Consider the following 20,798-nt stretch of genomic DNA (forward strand, 5'->3'; position numbering starts at 1 on the left):
ACATAATTGTTATTGGTATTGATAGGTGCCATTGAGTCGGTTCCAACTCACAGTGACCCTGTGTATAACGGAACAAAACACCGGCTGGTCCTGCATCATCCTCACAATTGGTATCTTGAGCCCATTGTTGCAGCCACTCTGTCAATCCATCTCATTGAGGGTCTTCCTCTTTTTCGCTGACCCTCTACCAAGCATGATGTCCTTCTCCAGGGACTGATCCCTACTGATAGCATGTCCGAAGTATGTAAGACATAGTCTCACCATCCTTGTTTCTAAGGAGTATTCTGGCTGTACCTCTTCCAAAACAGAGTTGTTTGTTCTTCTGTCAGTCCATGGTATATTCAACATTCTTTGCCAACACCGTGATTCAAAGCCATCAATTATTCTTTGATCTTCCTTATTCAGTGCCCATCTTTCGCATACGTATGAGGCAATAAAAAAACACCATGGCTTGGTACAGGCGCACCTTAGTCCTTATTGTGACATCTTTGCTTTTTAACACTTTAAAGAGGTCTTTTACAGGTTTGACCAATGCAGTGTGTTGATTTCCTGACTGCTGCGTCTATGAGTGCTGATTGTATATCCAAGTAAAATAAAATCCTTGACAACTCACATATTTAGCACAAGTAATAATCAAATGCTTTCCCATATGCGTGATTCCTCGCATCCAGGAAAGTACAGGAGGAAAAGCAAAAACTTTCCCATATCACATTCTTTACATGGTTTTTCTCCCATGTGTTTTCCTTCAGGTTTTTTAAAAGAAAAGGGATTCCCAAAAGCCTTCCGACATTACTTTTACACATATATTGTTTCTTTGTAGTGTACTTTCGCACATTTTATCAAACGAGGATTAAAAGGCTGTCTCACATTCATTACATTCATGAGGCTTCTATCCATGGTTAGCCCTTGTTTAGTGCTGCATGAGGAATAACTAGACTTTACACTTCTTTACATACATAACTTTCTTTCTGCTAAGACTTCTTTTGTGTTCCTTGAGGTGAAAATAGCAAAGACTTTCCTACATTCCTTACATTCATAAGGCTTCCCTCTACTGCTATTTTATATGGTTAGTGAAGTATGAGGACTACGGTGTACTGACATTCTTAATACTCGTAAGGCCTCTCCATACTGTGAACTCATCTATGTTTAGTGAGGAATGAGAACTGACTAAAGGCTTTCCAACATTTCTATCATAAAGCCTATCTCCATTGTGAGTTCTAACATGTTTATGGATGGATGAGGAAGAATTAAAGGCCTTTCCACACTCCTGACATTCATAAGTTCTCTCTCCAAGGTGAGTTCTTATATGTCTAGTGAGGGATGAGTAATCACTAAAGGATTTCCCACATTCCTTACACTCATAAGGCCTGTCTCCACTATGCGTTCTTATATGGCTAGTGAGATGTGAAGACTGATTAAAGGTTTTTCCACATTCCTTACATTTATAAGGCCTGTCTCCATTGTGTGTTCTTATATGGCTAGTGAGATGTGAAGACTGACTGAAGGTTTTCCCACATTCCTTACATTTATAAGGTCTGTCTCCACTATGAGTTCTTATGTGGCTAGCAAGGTGAGAGGACTGATTAAAGGCTTTCCCACATACCTTACATTCATAAGGCCTGTCTCCACTGTGAGCTCTTTCATGTCTAGTAAGTTGTGAACACTGACTAAAGGCTTTCCCACATTCCTTACATTCATAAGGTTTCTCTCCACTGTGAGCATTTACATGTCTAGTGAGATCTGAAACCTGACTAAAGGCTTTCCCACATTCCTTACATTCATAAGGCTTCTCGCCACTGTGAGTTTTTATATGTTTACGGAAAGATGAGGAAGCACTAAATGCTTTCCCACATTCCTTACATTCATAAGGCCTCTCTCCACTGTGAGTTCTCATATGGTTACGGAAGGATGAGGAAGAACTAAGTGCTTTCCCACATTCCTTACATTCATAAGGCCTCTCTCCACTGTGAGTTCGTATATGTGTAGCGAGGAATGACGAACGACTAAAGGCTTTCCCACATTCCTTACATTTATAAGGTCTCTCCCCATTGTGAGTTCTTATATGTCTAGTGAGGTTTGAAAGATAGCGAAAGGCTTTCCCACATGCCTTACATTCATAAGGCTTCTCTCCACTGTGGATTCTTATGTGTCTAGTGAGATCTGAAAACTGACTAAAGGCTTTCCCACACTCCTTACATTCATAAGGCCTCTCTCCACTGTGAGTTCTTACATGTTTAGTGAAGGATGAGGAAGAACTAAAAGTTTTCCCACATTCCTTACATTCATAAGGCTTCTCTCCACTCAGAGTTCTTATATGTTCAGTGAAGGGTGAAGAACTACTACAGGTTTTCTCATAATCCTTACATTTACCAAGTTTCTCTCTTACAAAAGGTTTTAGGTAAGAGGGACAACTGCAGACTTGTACACATTCATTACAATGATAAGGTTTGTATCCAGTGTGAGATCCAATAGGCTGCTCAAATGATGAATGATCCGTGATGGGTTTTCCACACTCAAGGCACTCAGAAGGATTTAATCCAGCATGAGTTCTTTGGAGGCTACCAAGATTTCCAATCCAGCTGAAACTTTTTCCACACTGATTTTCTTCTCTACTTTTCTTTACTCTACATTCTTTACTTTCATAGAGGTTCTCTACTGTATGTACTCTGTTAAAAACAAGCAACATGTTGTTAGAAATTTGTTACCATTTCACAATTACCATACACGGTGAATACTGTTTTCTGCTATGTGTTTTCTCACACTGTTGCACAGGCTGAATCATTTCACAAAGGGGGTTACAATTACTGTCACAGTGTTTCTAAATAATGGAGCTTTCTGATAATTATGTACAAGCGAAATATGTTTCAAATGCTCAACTATCTGATTCACATTTATGGAAATATGGTGTGAAAATTATGTGAGCACAGCATTTTAGAGCTAGTATTATATATACACACATACATGAAAACATCATGACACCTTAAGCCTCTCCTGAGACACTGCTCACTATCACGTAATACTCACCTCACATTCTTTCCCTGGTTGTGCTGATGATCAATGCCATGGAATACACAGATTTCTCCTAACATGGAGAACCAGGAGTCATTCTTCATAGATAACTTTTGTTCATTATTATCCTGTTGAAAAACTGACCCAATAATTTTTAGTGGAGTTCCACAGTAGGAAACGAAACAGCATGGAAATTTTTGAAGAATAAGGTATGTGTGAAGAAAGACAGACTTTGAGGCATTTGGCTGTTACACAATTTTGGCAATGGTCGAAAGGGTAAGAAACTTACTAAGAAATAATTCCATGACAATTGAGAGTAATGGTAACATAAATAGGGTGTCATTAGGAAAGCAAAACAAAAAGGTATTGCAAACAGTGAATGTACAGAAAGGTAATACTACAAGAGAAAATGGGAAGGTCTTTTTCCATAAATATAGAAAGCATGATAGAAGACTGATGAAACATCAAGTCAGCTCAGGTATGTTTGTAAGTTCTGCCTCATAAAACTAAAATTATTTCAAGTTGATTTCTTCAAATGTAATTCCATCCCCACAGGGCTTCAAAGGATTCTTGTTTTCCTGGTGCTCCACGACACTACAGCTCTGGATAAGTCCTATGTCCACTCTCCTAAGATCTTTCCCTTGCTTCTCAGTGAGAAAATTTAGTTTAGTTTATATGGTGCTCATAGGGAAAAACAGATCATGAAGGAAGATAGGCAAGCATATTTCCCTGACACTGCGCCAATACTTTGGTCTCCACGATTTCTATAGATGGACAGGTGTTGAGTTTATCTGCAGCAAAATCATCAAGTCTAATTTGTAACAAACATGGTAAATGCTAACAAGATACAAAACCACAAATCAATTTGCCTCAAAGTGATCCCTGAAGCCAATGCTCACATACTTACAACACTTAAAGAGGCTCAAGGCTTTTAACCACAAAAAGAGTCATTTTAATACATGGAGCCTTAGTGGCTCAGTGGTTAAGAGCTCAGCTACTAACCAAAAGGTCGGCAGTTCCAATCCACAAGCCGCTCCTTGGAAACCCTATGGGGCAGTTCTGCTCTATCCTGTAGGGTCGCTATGAGTCTGAATCAACTCGACGGCAATGGGTTTCATTGGTCATTTTAATACAGATTTTTTTTTCCGATACAAATATTTCTACATACATTGTTATGTGACCTTAAATTGCTCTCCCCATACTGTGACAGCACACTCCTGCTTTCCACCCGACTACCCATGTCCATTCAACCAGCTCCTAACCCTCTATGCCTTCCAACCTCACCTCCAGACAGAAGCTGCCCATTTAGTCTCTTGTATCTACTTGAACTAAGAGGCACACTCCTCACGAGCATCACTTTATGTACCACAGTCGAGTCCAATCCCGGTCTGAAGAGTTGGCATCGGATATTGTTTTAGTTCTGCACTGATACAGAATACAGGGGCCATGCTCTCCAGGGTTCATCCGGTCTCAGACTATTAAGTCTGATCTTCTTACTAGAATTTGAGTTCTGTACCAAAGCTTTCTCCTGTTCCATCTGGGGCTCTCTGTTGTGTTCCCTGAAAGGACGGTCATTTGTGGTAGCCAGGCACCATCTAGTTCTTCTGGTCTCAGGCTGATGAAGTCTCTGGTTTATGTGGCCCTGTCTCTTGGGCTAATACTTACCTAGTGTCTTTGGTGTTCTTCATTCTCCTTTACTCCAGGTGGTTGGGACCAATTGATGCATCTTAGATGGCCACTTGCAAGCTTTTAAGATCCCAGACACCACTCACCGAAGTAGGATGCAGAACACCTTCTTAATAAATTTTGTTATGCCAATTAACCTACATGTCCCGTGAAAGCATGGTCCCCAAACCCCTACCCGTTACTCTTCCCCTCAAAGTGTTTGTATTCATGAAACTTCTTAGCTTTGGTTTAGTCTAGTTAAGCTGATTCCCCTGTAGTGCGTGCTGTCCTTCCCTTTACGTAATTCTTCTCTACTATCTAGTTAGTATATAACACTCACCCTCCCTCTCCACCCTTGTAACCATCAAAGAATGTTTTCTCCTGAGTTTAAACCTTTTCTTGAGTTCTCCTAATAGTGGTCTTATACAATATATGTCCTTTTGTGACTAAATTCACTCAGCATAATGACCTCCAGACTCCTCCATGTTATGTTTCACAGCTTCATAGTTGTTCCTTATTGTTGTGTAGTATTCCATTGTGTGGATATACATTAATTTGTTTATCCATTTGTTGATGGGCACCTAGATTTTTAACATCTTTTTGCTATTGTGAACAGTGCCGCAATGAACATAAGAGTGCATATATCTGTGTGATAGCTCTTATTTCTCTAGCATATATTCCAAGAAGCGGGATAGCTGGATAGTGTGGTACTTGTATTTCTAACTTTTTAAGGAAATGTCAAATCAATTTCCAAAGTGGTTGTATCACTTTACATTCCCACCAACAGTGTATAAGTGTTCCCAGTCTCTCCACAACCTCTCCAACATTTATGATTTTGTGTTTTTTGGATTAATGCTAGCCTTGTTGGGGCGAGATGTTATCTCATTGTAATTTTAATCTGCATTTCTCTAATGGCTAATGATCGTGAGCATTTCTTCATGTGTCTTTGGTGAAGTGCCTGTTCATATCCTTTGCCCATTTTTTAATTCGGTTATTTGCCTTTTTATTGAGGTGTTGCAGAATCTTGTAGATTTTAGAGATTAGACGTTGATCAGATTTGTCATAGCCAAAATTTTTTTTCCGGTCTGTAGGTTCCTTTTTGACTCTTTTGGTAAACTCTTTTGCTGACTGTGTTTGATTTTTAGAAGCTCCCAGTTATCTAGTCTCACTTCTAGTGCTTGTGTATTGTTACTTATGGTTCATATTGTGTTTATGCCATGTATTAGTGCTCCTAGCATTGTCCCTATTTTATCTTCCATGATCTTTATCGTTTTTCGTTTTATATGTAAGTCTTTGATCCATTTTGAGTTAGTTTTTGTGCATGGTGTGAGGTATGGGTCTTCTTTCAGTTTTTGGCAGAAGGATATCCAGTTACGCCAGCAACATTTGTTAAAGAGACTGTCTTTTCACAAATTAACGGACTTTGGGCCTTTGTCAAATATCAGCTGCTCGCAGGTGGATGAATTTATGTCTGGATTCTCAATTCTGTTCCATTGGTCTATGTATCTATTGTTGTACCAGTACCAGGCTCTTTTGACTACCGTTGCGGTGTAATAGATTCTAAAATAAGGTAGTGTGAGGCCTCCCACTTTGTTGTTTTTCTGGAGTAATGCTTTACTTATCCAGGGCCACCTCCTTTTCCATATGAAGTTAGTGATTTGTTTCTTCATCTCACTAAAAAATGCCAGCGGTATTTGGATCGGGATTGCATTGTATTCAGATCACTTTGGGTAGAATTGACATTTTCACAATGGTGAGTCTACCTATCCATGAGCAAGGTATGTTTTTCCACTTACACAGGTCTCTTTTGGTTTCCTGCAGTAGTGTCTTGTTTTCATTATACAGGTCTTTTACATCTCTGGTTAGATTTCATTCCTAAGTATTTTATCTTCTCGGTGGTTATTGTAAATGGTATTGATTCGGTGATTTCCTCTTCGAGGTTCTCTTCGCTGGTGTAAAGAAATTCAACGGTTTTTGTATGTTTATCTTCTATCCTGAAACTTTGCTGAAATCTTCTATTAGTTCCAGTAGTTTTTTGTGCATTCTTTGGGGCTTAATGTGTCTAAGATCATATCATCTGTGAACAGAGATACTTTGACTTCTTTCCTACCAATTTGGATGCTCTTTCTTTTTTCTAGCCTAACTGCTCTGGCTACAACCTCCAGCACAATGTTGAATAAGAGTGGTGATAAAGGGTATCCTTGTCTGTTTCCCATTCTCAAGGGGAATGCTTTCAATGTCTCTCTATTTAGGATGATGTTGGCTTTGGCTTTGTATAGATACTCTTAATTACGCTGAGGAATTTCCCTTCTATTCTTATGAATGGGTTTTTGACTTTGTGAAACACCTTTTCTGCATCTGTTGATGAGACCATGTGGTTCTTGTCTATTTTTTTTTTATGTGATGGGTTACATTGATGGTTTTTCTAATGTTCAACCGTCCCTGCATACCTGGTATAAATCCCACTTGATCATGGTGAATTATTTTTTTGATATTTTGCTGAATTCTATTCACTACAATTTTGTTGAGAATATTTGCATCAATGTTCACAAGGCATATTGGTCTGTAATTTTCTTTTTTTTGTGGTGTCTTTACCTGGTTTTGGTATCAGGGTTATGCTGGCTTCACAGAATGAGTTTGGGAGTATTCTATCCTTTTCTATGCTCTGAAATACTTTTAGTAGTAGTGGTGTTAACTCTTCTCTGAAAGTTTGGTAGAATTCTCCAGTGAAGCCATCTGGGCCAGGGCTTTTTTCTGGTTGGGAGTTTAATTACCTTTCCAATCTCTTCTTTAGTTATGGATTTATTTAGTTGTTCTATTTCTCTTTGTGTTTGTTTAGGTAGGTAGTGAGTTTCTAGAAATTTGTCCATTTCTAGAATTTGTTAAGAGTACAATTTTTCATTGTATTCCATTACGATTCTTTTAATTTCAATTGGGTCTGTTGTGATATCACCCATCTCATTTCTTATACAGGTTATCTGCCTCCTCTCCTGTTTTTCTTCTGTCAGTTTGGCCAATGGTTTATCAATTTTGTTGATCTTTTCAAAGAACCAGCTATTAGTCTTCTTAGCTCTTTCAATTATTTTTCCATTCTCTATTTCATTTAATTCTGCTATAATTCTTATGATTTCCTTTCTTCTGCCGCCTGAGGGCTTCTTTTGCTACTCTCTTTCTACTTGTTCCAGTTGTAGGATTAATGTTTTGATTATGGCCCTTTCTTCTTTTTGGATTTGTACATTTATTCCTATAAACTGACCTCTGAGCACTGCTTTTGCTGTGTCACAAAGGTTCTGGTAGGATGTGTTTTCATTCTTGTTTGATTCTATGAATGTATTACATCTTTAATTTCTTCTATAATCCAGTAGTTTTTGAGCAAGGTGTAGTTGTTTCCACGTGTTTGATTTTTTTTTCTTTGCTTTTTCTATTGTTGATTTCTACTTTTATGACTTTATGGTCAGAAAAGATGCTTTGTAATATTTCGATGCTTTGGATTTTGTTAAGGCTTGCTTTATGGCCTGTTATGTGATCTCTTCTGGAGAATGTTCCATGTGCATTGGAAAAGAAAGTATACTTGGCTGTCATTGGGTGCAGTGTTTGGTATACGTCTGAGATCAAGTTCGTTGATTGTAGCATTTAACTCTTCCGTGTCTTTGTTGAGCTTCTTTCTGGAAGTTCTGTTCTTCACTGAAAGTGGGGTGTTCAAGTGTCCTACTACTATTGTGGAGCTATCTCTCTTTTCAGTGCTGTTAGAGTTTATGTATTTTGGATCTTTGTCATTGGGTGCATAAATATTTATTACAGTTATGTACTCCTGGTGTACTGACCGTTAATCATTATATAGTATCCTTCCTTACCCTTTGTGGTGGAATTTACTTTAAAGTCTATTTTGTCAGAGATTAGTATTGCCACTCCTGCTCTTATTTGAGTGTTGTTTGCTTGATATATTTTTTCCATGCTTTGAGTTTTAGTTTGTATGTGTCTTTGAGTCTAAGGTGCTTCTCCTGTAAGCAACATATAGATGGATCGTATTTTTTATCCAGTCTGCCACCCTCTCTTTATTGGTGCATTTAGTCCATTTACATTCAGCGTAATTATTGATAGGTAGTTTAGTGCTGTCATTTTGATGTCTTTTTTGGTGTGCTGTTCAGTTTCTTTGTTCTCCTTAATTTTCTGAGCTGAGTTGTTTTTACGTATTTTCTTTTCCTTTTTCATTGCTATTGATTTTGTGTTTGCTGAGTCTATATTTTTCTAGTTTTTTATTTTGACTTGTAGGATTGTTAGTTTCCTTTGTGGTTACCTTAATATTTACCCATAGTTTTTTAAGTTTATACCTTTATTTCTTTATATCACCTTGACTTCCTCTCCATATGAAAAATCTATGTCTACATTTCTTCAGTCCCTCTTCTTCATTTTAGTGTTGCCATCTTTTACATATTGACACCTGTTTCCCTATTTTCAGTGTTTTAGCTTTGACTTCTTTTTGTGACTTCCCTATCTGAGTTGATATCTGGTTGCTCTGTCCTGTGTTCTAGTCTTGGGTTGTTATCTGATGTTACTGATTTTCTAACTGGAGGACACCCTTTGGTATTTCTTGTAATTTTGGTTGAGTTTTTTGCAAATTCCTGAAACTTCTGTTCATCTGGAAATACCCTAATTTCACCATTATATTTGAGAGAGAGTTTTTCTGGATACACAAATTCTTGGCTGGCAGTTTTCTTCCTTCAAGGATTTATATGTCATCCCATTGCCTTTTTGCCTGCATGGTTTCTGCTGGGTAGTCTGAGCTTATTCTTATTGACTCTCCTTTATAGAGCACTTTTCATTTATCCCTAGCCACTCTTAAAATCTCTTTTTATGTTTGATTTTGGCAAGTTTGATTATAATACATCTTTGTGACTTTCTTCTGCGCTCTACCTTATGTTGGGTTTGAGGAGCATCCTGGATATCTTGTCATCTATCACAATATCAGGGAACTTTTCTGCCAAGAAAACTTCAACAATTCCCTCTGTATTCTCTGTTATCCCTGCCGCTCTGGTACTCCAATCACTCATAGGGTACTCTTGATAGAGTCTCACACAATTCTTAGGATTTCTTCTTTTTTTGAAATCCTTTTATCTGATTTTTCCTCGAATAAGTTGGTGTCAAGTGCTTTATCTTCTATCTCACTAATTCTCACTTCCATTGTCTCAATTCTGCTCCTATGACCTTCCATTGAGTTGTCTATTTCTGAAATTTTATTGTTAATCTTCTGTATTTCTGTCTCTCTATGGATTCCTGCAACCTGTTAAATTTGTCATTATGCTTTTCTCTAATCTTTTTAATTTCCTGTTGCATGTTCTGCATTTTGATTAATTTCCTTCCTAACTTCTTGAAGAGTTCTGTAAGAGTTGTATTCTGCCTCTGGTTAATTCCAAAAAATTTTCCTCCTCTGGAAAATTTCTAGATTATTTTGGGAGTTTGCTGAAGCTGTCATGGATTGCCTCTTTATGTGATTTGATATTGACTGTTATCTTCAAGCTATCAATTTATTATATTTATGTTTGCTTTCTGTGTCCTAGCTTCTTGTTTTGATATGCCCTAATAGGCTGGTCGTATGAGCTAGTTTATTGACACCTTTGAAGCTCTAATGTCCTGTCACCAGGTGGTCAGATGTGTTACTAGGTATGTGAGCTCAGGACTCCACCCGCTCCTGTATGGATTCAGCTCAGGTGCCCAGGTAGATAGCCACTAAGTGCGTGATATAGGTTCTCACAGTCCTAGAGACATGGGTAATTGGTGTAGGCATGGGCATCTGACTGCAGCAGGAGGACACACTGAGCAAGGCAGGGGGCTGACGACTACTCCCGTGTCCAGGAGGAAGGCGTATCCCTGTTCCCTACAGCCTGTAGGTGGGTGGGTTCTGCAGCCAGACTATGAGCACCTAATGCTGTTGGCTCTATGGACTGAGCAGCAACTCTTATTCATGGGCCCCTATCACAGGTGGCTAGGTGGCATGGGTGGAGCCACCAGTCCTCAGGCCCCTGATGTGGGTAGGTGAAGACCTTGCTTAATGGGCAAAGCAATGTCAAATGTCACAAACCTGCCCTTTCACAGCTGAAACCGTTGAAGTTAGACTTCAGGTATATACCCTCCTGTACTATGGTAATGGGGGCCTGCGCTGTTGAAATGGGCCTACACAAGTCTATGCAAGGGGAAAGGCACTCAAAGTCCATGGATCTCTCATGCCTGTGCCTAAGCAAAGGAGCTGTGCCTACCCTGGCTTTCTGGCTTAGGGGAGCCGGCAGTTTTTTTTAACCGTTTGTTAATTTTTTCACTGTCCAGGGTCAGGAGAATGACTCCGTGCATGTGACAGATCCTACTTCCAGCCCAGGGGAGTTGGCAATTGCTGATGCCGGTTGGGACCCAGTGCAGAGCAGGGAGAGGGGAGATAAATGAGAACTTTTTCCCTAAGGAGGGTGTTTTTTGATCTGGGTGATAGATCGGACACAATTACTTATCTTTCACCAGACGAGAGCTTCTTCACACTGGTTCTGGGTGGCCGTGTAGACTCTCTGGTGCTGGGTCTCTCCTAGTGTGGAGACAGCTGCTTGCCTGCTCACTGCTCACCCCCGATCTGCTCAGGCCTGAAGGGCTCAGGCTCTTGCCAGGTCAGGACTGGCAACTCCTTGCTGCTTCTGAACTGTTTCTCCCTCCCCCGCCACTCAGTTCGGTTCCTCAACTCTGCCTTTGAGGTTCAGGGTTCCCAGACTGCCACATATAATTGATTCACTTGTTTTTTGGGTCCTTGCTGTAAGAGGGTCCACTGGAAGCATCTGACTACTCCGCCATCTTGGCCCCACCTCCCTAATACATAGATTTTTACTTTCATGGGGAAGCCACTAGAGTCTAAGCAGTAAAAAACACCTCTTACACTGGCCAATATCTACCAATTCTTGAACCCAAATCTTACAAGGTGCTAAGTACAATATATTTATACACTAAAGGAGTAAGAAAAATGAAGCAAAGCTTACCTGAGTCCAGGTTTCTGAAGGTTTCTATCATCACATCTCTGTAGAGTTTCCTCTGAGAAAAATCCAGCAAAGCCCACTCTTCCCAGGTAAAGTCCATGGCCACATCCTCAAAGACCACTGAGTTCTAAAAGATCACATATATTCTGAATCAGAAATGCACCATCTTTCCCAATGTGTGAAAAAGGATGGGTGAGGCTGAAACTCCTGGAGAACTGAGATTTCATAAGGAGGTCACACAAGTTTCTGTGTTCTACTGTAGACTTTGCCGATCAGCCCCATCCCTTTACTGTCTACATTTACCTCCTGGCTTCTAGCATTCTGCATCATAGATTTAAGAATATTTGTAACACACTAAACTTCTCTCTCCAGTTTTGACTATAACCAATTCGTCTTATTCCTCTTTGTATTTATGGTTCAGAACAGCCAGAACACCTATCAGAAATAAAACAAATCTTTTATGAATAAAAGACTTATTTCCACAATCAGATCATCATTTCTTTGTGGAAAAATATAATTTCACTTCCTTCGATAAGACCCAGCAGGACAAACAATAAAACATAAAGCACTAGTGAAAGGAGGATGAGTTATTAATCACTGGAAAATACCAAGGGTCTGGCAGCTTTTCCCACTGACTGAAGAGAAAGCAAGCATCAGAACGAGACTCAGATGTGGCAGAGATTTTGGAATTAACAGACTGGAAATTTAAAACAGCTAACAACATGATTCATATAAAAAGGCTTCCAATGTGAAAAGTAAACTACATGCAAGAACAGATGCGTAACGTGAGCAGAGATGGAAACTCTTTAAGAAAAATCAACAGGAAATCCTAGAAATCAAAAACACTAACAGAAGTGAAGAATGTCTTTAAAGGAGTCAGCAATAGTTTAGTCATAGCCAAGGAAAAATCAGTGACCTTTAAGATAGGCCAAATAGAAACATGCAAAACTGAAATATGAAGAAAAAAGAAAAGAATATTAAAGAACTGTGAACCAGAACATGTAACATATGCACAATGAGAATACCAGAAGAGAACTATTTGAATGATGGTTGAGAATTTTACAAAATTAATGACAGACCCCAAACCACAGACCCAGAAGTTTACAGAACCACAGTTGCTATAAACTTTTGGCTGGTTCTAAAGTTGGTTCTGCCATTTTCTGCTTGTTTTTTTTTTTCTTTTTGGTGTTTTCTGGCAGATAAAGCATGTCTAACCTCTATCCCTTTTCTTTCTTCTTTTTAGTTCTAATATTTCTGCCTTTATATATAACATGGATTTCTTATAAACCAAATATCTTCTATGTTTTAATTGGATAGTGATCTGTGACATATAGTTGCATTAACATTGACCTTATTTATCCTTCATTTCTTTTTTGTGTTCCACTCTTTTCCACCTCCTCCTGTTTTAACTGAGTATTTTATGTGATTTCATTTTCTCTCCACATTTAGCATATGTGAACACAAAGAAGGCCTGGTGGCCCAGTGGTTAACTGCTTAGCTGTAACCAAAAGAAATGTCAGCAGTTCAAACCCACCAGCTGCTCTGTCAGAGAAAGATGTGGCTGCCTGCTTCCATAAAGATTATAGCCTTGGAAACATTATGGGGCACTTCTACCCTGTCCTACAGGGTGGCTATGAGTCCGAATCATCTTGACAGCACAAAACAACAACATGCAAACAAAGAGTTAAGAAAAAGGTGACTTCAGAATGCTAGGAAAGCTTTGTGGAATGTTTTACTTGCCCATGCCTCAACTGCTCACTGGATAGGTAGGAGACTTATAGTGATAGCAGCCCGCAGTCCCAGAGATGGCTAGAAAGAGTGAAATGAAAACACGGACAAAGAACTAAAGGAAAACAATGTATTAACAAAACGAGGAGTCCCTGGATGGCAAAAAGGTTAAGCACTCAACTACTAACTGAAAGGTTGGCAGAAAATAAGAGGATTTGAACAACAGTGTAAAACAATCAGATTTCACAGCCATATATAGAACACTCTACCCAACAACAGTAGCATATACATTTTTCTCTAGTGTACCTGGATCATTCTCCAAGACAAAATGTGTTAGGGCAAAAAACAATTCTCAATATATTAAAAAAAATTGAAATAATAAATTATATTTTCTCTGACCATAATGCAATGAAACTAAAAAATCAATGACAGAAGAAATTTCACGAACATGTGGAAATTAAACACGCTATTAAATAATTAATGGGTGATAAGAGAAATCACAAAAGAAATCAGAAAATACTTACAAATAAAAGTAAACTTTTCCAAAACTTAGGTAATGAAGACAGTGCTCAAAGGGAAATTTATAGCATTAAATACCAGCGTTATGGATTGAATCGTGTCCCCCAAGCATGTGTGTCAACTTGGGTAGGCCATGATTCCCAGTACTGTGATTGTCCACCATTTTGTCATCTGATGTGATTTTCAAATGTGTTGTAAATCCTACCTGTACGATGTTAATGAAGCTGGATTGGAAGCACTTATGTTACTGAGGCAGAACTCAATCTACAAGATTAGAATGTATGCTGAGTGAATCTCTTTTGAGATACAGAAAGAAGTGAGCAGACAGGGAAAACTTATGCCACCAAGAATGAAGAACTAGGAGGGGAACATGTCCTTTGGACCTGAGTCCCTGTGTTGAGAAGCTCCTGGACCAGGGGAAGACTGATGACAAGGACCTTCCTCCAGAGCGAACAGAGACAGAAAGCCTTCCCCTAGAGCTGGCACCCTGATTTTGGACTTCCAGCATCCTGTACTGTGAGAGAATAAATTTTTCTTTGTTAAAGCCAACCACTCGTGGTACTTCTGTTACAGCAGCACTAGATAACTAAGACAACTTACATTACAAAACAAAAAGAGTTCTCAACTCAAAAACCTTACACCTTGAACAAACAGAAAAAGAGGAGTACACTAAGCCCAAAGCTACAAGAACAGAAATAATAAAGACTGCAATATGTTTTTGTTGTTGCTAGGTGCCGTCAAGTTGGTTCTGACGCATAGCAACTCTATGTACAACAGAATGAAACACTGCCTTGTCCTTCAACATCCTCACACTCGTTATGTTTGAGCCTATTGTTGCAGCCACTGTGTCAATCAATCTCATGGAAGGTCTTCCTCTTCTTCGATGACCCTTTACTTTACCAAGCATGATGTCCTTTTCCAGGCGCTGATCCCTCCTGATAACATGTCCAAAATATGTGAGACGTCTCACCATCCTTCCTTGTAAGGGGCATTCTGGTTGTTCTCCCAAGACAGATTTGTTCATTCTTTTGGCAGTCCATGGTACATTCAATATTCTTCACCAACACCACGGCTTGGGTCAGGCGCACCTTAGTGTTCAAGGTGACATCTTTGCTTTTCAACACATTAAAGAAGTCTTTTGCAGATTTGCCTACCATAATGCGTCACTTGATTTCTTGACTGCTGCTTCCATGGGTGTTGATTGTGGATCCAAGTAAAATGAAATCCCGGACAACTTCAATCTTTTCTCCGTTTATCATGATATTGCTTATTAGCCCAGTCGTGAGGATTTTTGTTTTCTTTATGCACCATGACGTGACCAAGTAGGGTTTATTACAGAATGCAAGGATAGCTAAACGTTAGAAATCATTGTAAGACACCACATCAATAACATGAAGAGAAAAACCACATGAACATCTCACTTGATGAAGAGAAAGTATTTCACAAAATCCAATATCCTTTGATGATAAAAACACTCAACATACTGGGAATCAAATGGAAATTCCATAACATGATACTAAGAGTTCATGAAAAACCCACAGCTAGCATCCTTTTCCATGGTGAAAAAATGAAAGCTTTCCCCTTAATATTAAGAGCAAGACACGGATGCCTGCTTTCACCACTGCTATTCAACACTGTACTGGACATCACAGCCAGAAAAATTAGGAGAAAAAAATAAGGAAATGCACATCTGACAGGAAAGAAAACGATCTCTATTTACAGATGACATAATCATATAGACAGAAAATTCTCCCAAAACAATCTACAAGAAAGTTACTAGACCTAAAAAGGATTTCAACAAATATGCAGGGCACAATATTAACACAAGAAAATCAGTTGTGTTTCTGTACATTAACAAACTGAAATGAAAATTTAAAACAATTCCATTTATAACAACGTATAAAAGAATAAATTATCTAGGAATAAATTTAACAGAGAAGATGAAAGACTTGTACACTGAAAACTAGAAAATACTAAAAAAAAAAAAAAAAAAACCCCACTGAGGGGGAAGTGTGCAGTTTGACTGAGGTAAATGATATCGCTAGACATATAGTTAAGAAAAAAGGACCTTTTGGTAATTGCTATGACATATATAATTTTACAACAAAAGCAATAACAAAAGATATATGTGAAAGTATATATGTATATATGTAGATATATGTGTACTGATGTTAGGTGCTGTCAAGTAGGTTCTGACTCATAGCTACACTAAGTTACCACAGAACAAAACACTGCCCAGTCCTGCGCCATGCTCATAATCATAGTTGTGCTTGAGCCCACTGTTGCAGCCACTGTGTCAATCCACCTCATTGAGGATCTTCTTCTTCACTGATGCTGTACTTTACCAAGCTACATGTGTATAGGTATGTATGTGAGTATACATATACGCATATATGTGTATATATGCACATATATTCATATATATACTTCTAGGGATCAGTGTTACAGATACCGGTTTCCTCGCTATCTAAAAGAGCGTTTCCATGAAATCTATCATAAACTGAAATGGCACGAAGTGAAAAAGCAATTACCATTAATTTGTACGGGAAAAATTCTTGAGTGTTCACAGACCCAAAAAACCTACCGAATTATACCAAATAACACTAACATAGTAAAAGCAGGAATGATATAATACACAGTCTATATAAAGTAGAAATAATGTATGTACACTCATCAATCCAGTAAAGGAATAGACTTTCCATTTTATCTATTATTGAATACCAACCAAAAGAGACTACTTTGCTGCTAGTACAACCAACAGCAACTCTGGCAGCTTTCCAGATTCTTTCTCTCTGTGTGTAAGCAGTACAAATGATGGACGCAGGCAAGTTCAATATAACCACAACGTGTTTATTTCATTTACTACAACTGAAATACTTAATTATGCCTAGTTTTACGAGAAGCGTAACACCCTTAGGAGCTCTTTTAGGCTTTTCTGATATCTTAGGACACATCTTGCTAACCGATGCAAAAGATAAATCGAGATACAGCATAGATGCTCACAGACACAGTTCAAAACTATGGTGACCTGATGTTGAGTGTAGTCTCCGGGGAAGGAGCCTGGCGATGCCACCCTTGCTGCTCAGGATGTACACTGCCTCTTTAACGGCTCACTGCAAAACAAACACCAAATACTATTTTTGCTTTTTCCCTTTTCTTGTAAAAGCAAAATACCTTTTCCGATTTCTTTCGGTTAGTGAAACAGGTACTAATACAGATCTTTTGCAAAAGCGAACTCGTGCAAAGTGAACTTTCAAAAAGCGGGAGATACTTGTACATCTTAGACATAAACAACCCAAACCAAAACCAAACATGTTCTTGTCAAGTTGATTCCAACTCATAGTGAACAAACACCTCATGAAATTGGTTTCCTGGGTTTGAAAGCTTAGGACCACAGTCTCATGGGACAAGTCAACCAGCATAATACAGTTCATAAAGCTTATGTTGTACATCCTAGTTTGTGAGTAGTGTCTGGTATCTTAAAAGCTTGCAAGTGGCGATCTAAGATACAACTATTAGTATCTACCATCTGGAGCAAAAGAGTAAGAAGGAAATCAAATTCTCAAAGAAGAAATTAGTTTACAGGACTAACAGTCTACATGAACCATGGCCTCATCAACCCTGAGACTGGAAGAAGCAGATGGTGCCTGGCTACCATTATTGACCATTTTGATCGGGGCCACAGTAGATGAATTCTAATAGGATGGGGGAAAAATGTCGAACGGTGCCTCAAATTCTTAAAAAATCCAGACTTACTATACCAGTTGACATTGGAGGATTGCCTAAGACTACTGCCATGAGATACTCTTTACCCTTGGAACAAAATGAGCTTGAGGTCACCTTTTAGCTAAACAACAGGTTAGCTCATAAAATAAAGAATATCACCCATGAGTACTGTGCTGCTTTAAAAAATGATCTATATGAGACCAGTCAACAATCACTTTAAAACAAAGATGAGAAGGTAAACGAGCAGAGAAACTAGATTAACGGTAACAAAACAAACAGCAGAAATAATGAGAAACGTTCATGCACTGTAAAAATATAGCCCATGTCACTGAGCAATTTGTGTAAAACTTCATCAAAAACAATAAAGTATTATTAAAAATAAATAATGAAAACCTAAATAAATTCAAAGACATTCTGTCTTCATAGATTGGAAGACTTAATATTGTTAAGATGTCAGTACTACTCCAAACGGTATACAGTTTCAAGGCAAACTCCATCAAAATACCACTGGACTTTTGCAAAAACAGATTAGACGACCCTCAAATTATATAAGATTGCAAAGTTTCCCTAACAGCTAAAACAATCCTGAAAAAGAATAAAGTGAAAGGATTCATAGTTCCTGACTTCAAAACTTACTACAAAGCTAAACTAATAAAACAGTGTTACACTGCTATAAGGCTATACGTGCAAACTAATGCAACAGGACTGGCGGTTCATAAATAAACATAATCTAGAACCATTAACTTTCAGTAAGGGTACCAACACTATTGAACGGGGAAAGAATAGTCTCCTCAACAAAGGTGCTGAGACAACTGGACTTCCACATGCAAAAGAATGAAGCTGAACACTACCTCACATCATATGCAAAAAATAAAAGCAACCAGTTGCAGTCAAGCCAATTCCAACTCATAGCAACTTCATGTGTGTCAGAGTAGAAGTGTGCTCCATAGGGTTTTCAGTAGCTATGCTCTTTCGGAATTAGACTGCCTAGACTTTCTTCTGAGGTGCTCCTGGGTGGATTCCAATGGCCAACCTTTTGAATAGTCGCTGACCACTTGACCATCTGCACCACCCAGGAACTTCACCATATACAAAAATTACCTCAAAATACATCAATGAGGGGGCGGGGCCAATACGTCAGAGTAGGCAGATGTTTCCAGTGGAGCTTCTTACGACAAAGACCCAAAAAAGCAAGTGATTCAATTATATATGACAATCTGGGAGCCCTGAACATCAAACGCGAAGTTGAGGAACCGGACTGAGTGGCAGGGGGAGGGAGAGATGGTTCGCAAGCAGCAAGGAGGTGCCAGACCTGACCCGGGGAGAGCTTGAGCCCTTCAGGCTGGATCAGCTCGGGAGTGAACGGTGAGGCAGGCAAGAGGCGATGCTTGGGAGGCATATTCCGCACAGGGACAGACCTAGCTGCTGAGAGTCTACAGGGCCACGCAGAATCAGTGAGAAGCAGCCCTTGGTGAAAGAAAAGTATTTGCGTCCAGCCGACCGTGCGGATCAAAAACACCCCCCTTAGGGGAAAAGACTCCCATTTACCTCCCCACTCCCTGCTCTGCACTGGGTCCCAACAGGCTTCAGCAACTGCCAAGTCCCCTGGGCCGGAAGTAGGATCTGTCACACGCCCGGAGCCATTCTCCCGGCCTTGGACAGTGAACAAATTAACAAATTCAACTTCCGGCTCTCCTAAGCCAGGAACTCAGGGTAGGCACAGCTCCTTTGCCTAGACACAGACATAAGGGATCAACGGACTTAGAGTGCCTTTCCCCCTGCATAGACTTGTGTGGGCCAATTTCAACAGCGTAGGCCCTCATTACTGCAGTACAACAGGGTATATACCAGAAGTATAACTTCAACTGTTTCAGCTATGAAATGGCAGGTTTGTGACACTTGACACTGCTCTGCCCATTAAGCAAGGTCTTCACCTACCCACATCAGGGACCTGAGGACTGGTGGCTCCACACACCACCAAGCCATCTGCAATAGGGGCCCAAGAATAACAGGTGACCCCCAGTCCTTACAGCCAACAGCACTAGGTGCTCATAGTCTGGCTGCAAAACCCACCCACCTACGCTCTCTAAGGAACAGGGACATGCCTTCCTCCTGTACACTCAGGGGTGACCATCAGCCCCCTGCCTTGCTCAGAGTGTGTCAACCTGCTGCAGCCAGATGCCTGTGCCTACACCAATCATCAATACCTGTCTAGGACTGTAGGTGAGAGCCTGCACTACACACTTGGTGGCTATCTACCTTGGCAACTGAGCTGAATCCATACTGGAGGAGTGGGCAGACTCCTGAGCTCACATACCTAGTAACAGATCTAACCACTTGGTGACAAGACATTAGAACTTCAAAGGTGCCTATAATCAAACTAGCTCACATGAGTAGCCTATTTGGGTATATCAAAACAAAACAAGAAGCTCGCACACAGTAAACAAAACTAAAATAAACAATTTATTGATGGCTCAGAGACAACAGGCAATATCAGATCATGTAAACAGGCAGTCCATGATGGAGTCAGCAAGCTCCCGAAAAAAAAGAAATCAAAAAATTTTCCAGAGGAGAAAAATTTCTTGGAATTACCAGAGGCAGAATACAAAAGATTAACATACAGAACTCTTCAAGAAATTAGGAACAAAATTAAGAAAAACACAGGACACACATGAAAAAGTTTACACACAAAATGTAACAATCTTTGTTGGTTACAAGGAATGGAAAAGAGAAACACTAAATAGACAATAGATGACTGGTAACTTTGGTGAAGGGTAAGACAATACACAATACTGGGGAAGCCAGAACAACTTGTACAAGGAAAGGTCACGGAAGCGCCATAGACACATCCAAACTCCCTGAGGGACCGAATTACTGAGTGGAGGGCTGTGGGGACCATGGTCTCGGGGAACATCTAGCTCAATTGGTATAGCACAGTTTATAAAGACAGTGTTCTACATTCTACCTTGGTGAGTAGCGTCTGGGGTATTAAAAGCCTGTGAGCAGCCATCTAAGATACTCCAGAGCTCTCACCCCTTCGGGAGCTAGGGAGAATGAAGAGAACAGGATACAAGGAAAAGATTAGTCCAAAGGACTAATGGACCACAGCTACCAAGGCCTCCACCAGACTGAGTCCAGTACAGC

The 20,798-nt window shown here is 39.6% G+C and overlaps 1 protein-coding gene across 1 annotated transcript in view; it reads right to left on the reverse strand.

Annotated features, from left to right (window-relative positions):
* Positions 1-292: 292 nt before the first annotated feature.
* The window catches only part of LOC105756395 (zinc finger protein 791-like), a 97,138-nt gene continuing 76,632 nt past the window's right edge, over positions 293-20,798 (reverse strand). Inside the window, 1 exon segment of the mRNA XM_023733226.1 lies at positions 293-2,309. Coding sequence (XP_023588994.1) covers positions 1,085-2,309 — 1,225 coding nt within the window. The 3' untranslated portion in view covers positions 293-1,084.

The sequence above is a fragment of the Trichechus manatus genome, unplaced genomic scaffold (genome assembly GCF_000243295.1).
Source record: "Trichechus manatus latirostris isolate Lorelei unplaced genomic scaffold, TriManLat1.0 scaffold00057, whole genome shotgun sequence".
NCBI classification, from domain to species: domain Eukaryota; kingdom Metazoa; phylum Chordata; class Mammalia; order Sirenia; family Trichechidae; genus Trichechus; species Trichechus manatus.